At 44.3% G+C, this 5,000-nt stretch overlaps 1 protein-coding gene across 4 annotated transcripts in view; it reads left to right on the top strand.

Annotated features, from left to right (window-relative positions):
• dot1l (DOT1-like histone H3K79 methyltransferase) overlaps positions 1-5,000 on the top strand; it is a 28,078-nt gene that overhangs the window by 6,058 nt on the left and 17,020 nt on the right. For all 4 annotated transcript variants that reach the window (XR_014631036.1, XR_014631037.1, XR_014631038.1 and 1 more), the window contains exons 4-11: positions 1-64; positions 316-544; positions 966-1,060; positions 1,271-1,333; positions 1,437-1,492; positions 1,684-1,763; positions 2,106-2,174; positions 2,289-2,395. Coding sequence is in view for 1 of the 4 variants with exons in the window: in XM_084458954.1 (XP_084315080.1) it covers positions 1-64; positions 316-544; positions 966-1,060; positions 1,271-1,333; positions 1,437-1,492; positions 1,684-1,763; positions 2,106-2,174; positions 2,289-2,395 (763 nt within the window). In the remaining 3 variants the exon portion in view is untranslated. The remainder of the gene's footprint in view (positions 65-315; positions 545-965; positions 1,061-1,270; positions 1,334-1,436; positions 1,493-1,683; positions 1,764-2,105; positions 2,175-2,288; positions 2,396-5,000) is intronic.

Raw genomic sequence — 5,000 nt, 5'->3', positions numbered from 1 at the left:
CTTTGAGAGCATGCAGAGACTATGTGACAAGTACAACAGAGCCATCGACAGCATCCATCAACTGGTGAGAAAACACGCTGTCACTCTCTGCTCAGCTGAACGTGTGTGTGTGTGTGCGCGTTTGTGTGTGTGCGCGTGTGTGCGTGTGTGTGCGTGTGTGTGTGTGTGTAACTGTGAGATTGCATGTGCGCCTGTGTGTGTGTGCGCGTGCACAAGGGTGTGTGTGTACTCCTGTGCGTGCGCCTGTGTGTGTGTGCGCCTGTGTGTGTGTCTGCGCCTGTGTGTGTGTTGACTCTCCCCCCCTGTGCTACCCAGTGGAAGGGCACCTCCCAGCCCATGAAGCTGAACAAGCGTCCGTCCAACGGCCTGCTGCGCCACATCCTGCAGCAGGTCTACAACCACTCTGTGACCGACCCGGAGAAGCTCAACAACTACGAGCCCTTCTCCCCCGAGGTCTACGGGGAGACGTCCTTCGACCTGGTGGCCCAGATCATAGACGAGATGGAGATGATGGAGGAGGACACCTTTGTGGACCTGGGCAGCGGTCAGTAGAGATGCAGGAACACCAGTAGAATCACTAGTGGAATGACCAGTGGGATCACCAGTAGAATCACCAGTGAGATCACCAGTAGAATCACCAGTAGAATGACCACTGGGATCACTAGCAGAATCACTAGTAGAATCACCAGTGGAATGACGGTAGAAATAGCAGATCATAGACAAGATGGAGGCTGTGGTAGTGTGTGTGAGTGGGGCCAACTACAGTATAGCAGTGGACCTACTACAGTACTATAGTTCTACCTACTACAGTATAGCAGTGGACCTACTACAGTACTATAGTTCTACCTACTACAGTATAGCATACAACTAACAAGATCCCCAGGTATTATTTACATGTTTACAGCTTCTGTGTTTGTGTTTGTCTGTTGACTCAATGTAATCAGTTAAATAACATATAATTACAGGGGTGGGCCAAGTAGTGCTGCAAGTTGCCGCGGCGACGAATTGTAGGCACTACTACGGCGTGGAGAAAGCAGACATTCCAGCTACGTACGCAGAGGTGAGCACCTGGACAGACGGAGGGAGGGAGGGAGGGCTGACTGAATAGATGAATGATTGAATTAACCAAAGCTTTATTAGGCTTTTCTTAGGAAAAGTGTTTGTGTGTGTGTGTGTACGCATGCGTGTGTGTAACAGTCGTTGGCGTTATCGTGACCATTTGAGGGTTATTGAGTCCTGACTGTGATGTACTGTGTGTGTTGTCTTCCAGTCTATGGACAGAGAGTTTAAGAAGTGGATGAAGTGGTATGGCAAGAAACATGGGGAGTACACGGTGAGATGGGGTTTGTGTGTGTGTGAGTGTGTGTGTGAGTGTGTGTGTGAGTGAGAAAGGGAGAAGCTGTGTTACCTATCTAAACTTCCTCTTCTGTTGTCAGTTGGAGAGAGGAGACTTCCTGTCTGAGGAGTGGAAAGACAGAATAGCCAACACAAGGTTGACCGCCGCGCCATTTCAGCAACATCAGATGACCTTCATGTTCTTGTGCAGAAGAGGTGTTTAAAGTGCTGTCATATTCTGTCAGCCTTTTAATGGGTGTTTCTCTCCCCTTCTCTCTCTCGCTTCCTCTTTCCCCTTCTCTCTCCATCTCTCTCTCTCTCTCTCTCTCTCTCTCTCTCTCTCTCTAGTGTTATTTTTGTGAATAACTTTGCCTTCGGCCCTGAGGTGGATCACCAGTTGAAGGAGCGTTTTGCCAACATGAAGGAAGGTGGGTACTGAACCCAGACCAGCGCCACTTAGGGTCGCAAAAGTCCGGGAATTATTCAAAGTTGGAAACTTTCCATGGGAATTTATGGGAATTTATGGGAATTAACGGGAATAAACTGGGAATTTTGGGGTTATTTATACCACCTGTATTTACCTTGTCATAAACAGACATAAACATTTTGTTTTATCATAAGCAGACATTCCGGCAAACATTTCTAATACAAATTTTAAAAATGACATTTACCAATGACCATTGACCAAAATTGACAATTTATCAATGACCCTGATGAGTGAGTATTGGGAAGGCTGGGAAGGTCCTCGTAACCCCTGTTGTTTTTTCCAGGAGGGAAGATTGTCTCCTCCAAACCTTTTGCACCTCTGAACTACAGAATCAACAGTCGCAACTTGAGTGGTGAGTTGGTATCAGTCAGAGGGCGTTTCTGTCCCAGTGATGATCACGCCTTGGGATCATCCTGATGCATCTCTGGTTAGTGTGTGTTGATGTGTCGTCTCTCCTCTTCTCCAGACATTGGCACAATAATGAGGGTGGTGGAGCTGTCTCCACTGAGAGGATCAGTGTCCTGGACAGGAAAACCTGTCTCCTACTACCTACACACCATAGACCGCACCCTAGTGAGTATACTATCTACTACTACATACTCACCATAGACCGCACCATAGTGAGTATACTATCTACTACTACCTACACACCATAGACCGCACCCTAGTGAGTATACTATCTACTACTACTACCTACACACCATAGTGAGTATACTATCTACTACTACCTACACACCATAGACCGCACCCTAGTGAGTATACTATCTACTACTACTACCTACACACCATAGTGAGTATACTATCTACTACTACCTACACACCATAGACCGCACCATAGTGAGTATACTATCTACTACTACCTACACACCATAGACCGCACCATAGTGAGTATACTATCTACTACTACCTACACACCATAGACCGCACCATAGTGAGTATACTATCTACTACTACATACACACCATAGACCGCACCATAGTGAGTATACTATCTACTACTACCTACACACCATAGACCGCACCATAGTGAGTATACTATCTACTACTACCTACACACCATAGACCGCACCATAGTGAGTATACTATCTACTACTACCTACACACCATAGACCGCACCCTAGTGAGTATACTATCTACTACTACTACCTACACACCATAGTGAGTATACTATCTACTACTACCTACACACCATAGACCGCACCATAGTGAGTATACTATCTACTACTACTACCTACACACCATAGACCGCACCATAGTGAGTATACTATCTACTACTACTACCTACACACCATAGTGAGTATACTATCTACTACTACCTACACACCATAGACCGCACCATAGTGAGTATACTATCTACTACTACTACCTGCACACCATAGACCACACCATAGTGAGTATACTATCTACTACTACCTACACACCATAGACCGCACCATAGTGAGTATACTATCTACTACTACTACCTACACACCATAGACCACACCATAGTGAGTATACTATCTACTACTACCTACACACCATAGACCGCACCATAGTGAGTATACTATCTACTACTACCTACACACCATAGTGAGTATACTATCTACTACTACTACATACCCACCATAGTGAGTATACTATCTACTACTTCCTACACACCATAGTGAGTATACTATCTACTACTACTACACACCATAGACCACACCATAGTGAGTATACTATCTACTACTACTACATACCCACCATAGTGAGTATACTATCTACTACTACCTACACACCATAGTGAGTATACTATCTACTACTACCTACACACCATAGACCACACCATAGTGAGTATACTATCTACTACTACCTACACACCATAGACCACACCATAGTGAGTATACTATCTACTACTACTACACACCATAGACCGCACCATAGTGAGTATACTATCTACTACTACTACACACCATAGACCACACCATAGTGAGTATACTATCTACTACTACCTACACACCATAGTGAGTATACTATCTACTACTACTACATACCCACCATAGTGAGTATACTATCTACTACTTCCTACACACCATAGTGAGTATACTATCTACTACTACTACACACCATAGACCACACCATAGTGAGTATACTATCTACTACTACTACATACCCACCATAGTGAGTATACTATCTACTACTACCTACACACCATAGTGAGTATACTATCTACTACTACCTACACACCATAGACCACACCATAGTGAGTATACTATCTACTACTACCTACACACCATAGACCACACCATAGTGAGTATACTATCTACTACTACTACACACCATAGACCGCACCATAGTGAGTATACTATCTACTACTACTACACACCATAGACCACACCATAGTGAGTATACTATCTACTACTACCTACACACCATAGACCGCACCATAGTGAGTATACTATCTACTACTACATACACACCATAGTGAGTATACTATCTACTACTACCTACACACCATAGACCGCACCATAGTGAGTATACTATCTACTACTACCTACACACCATAGTGAGTATACTATCTACTACTACCTACACACCATAGACCGCACCATAGTGAGTATACTATCTACTACTACCTACACACAATAGTGAGTATACTATCTACTATCTACTACTACCTACACACCATAGACCGCACCACAGTGAGTATACTATCTACTACTACCTACACACCATAGACCGCACCACAGTGAGTATACTATCTACTACTACCTACACACCATAGACCGCACCACAGTGAGTATACTATCTACTACTACCTACACACCATAGACCGCACCATAGTGAGTATACTATCTACTACTACCTACACACCATAGACCACCATAGTGAGTATACTATCTCCTACTACCTACACACCATAGACCACACCATAGTGAGTATACTATCTACTACTACTACCTACACACCATAGACCGCATCATAGTGAGTATACTATCTACTACTACCTACACACCATAGTGAGTACTATACTGGACGCAGCTCCACTGACCGGATATCAAAGTTTGCCCATTGTGCCTATAGTGCTCATCTATTGCTGACAGCGTTTGACTACAGCCTTTGTCAAACTGTAGCACCATGATCATGGCCTGAGTGCATATAGCCTTTCTCATTGAAGGTCATAGCTGTGTGTGTGCATGTGTGTGTGTGTGTGTGTGTGT

Source organism: Borostomias antarcticus (assembly GCF_949987555.1).
Source record: "Borostomias antarcticus genome assembly, chromosome: 26".
Taxonomy (NCBI): domain Eukaryota; kingdom Metazoa; phylum Chordata; class Actinopteri; order Stomiiformes; family Stomiidae; genus Borostomias; species Borostomias antarcticus.
This window is presented reverse-complemented; position numbering and strand designations above follow the sequence as displayed.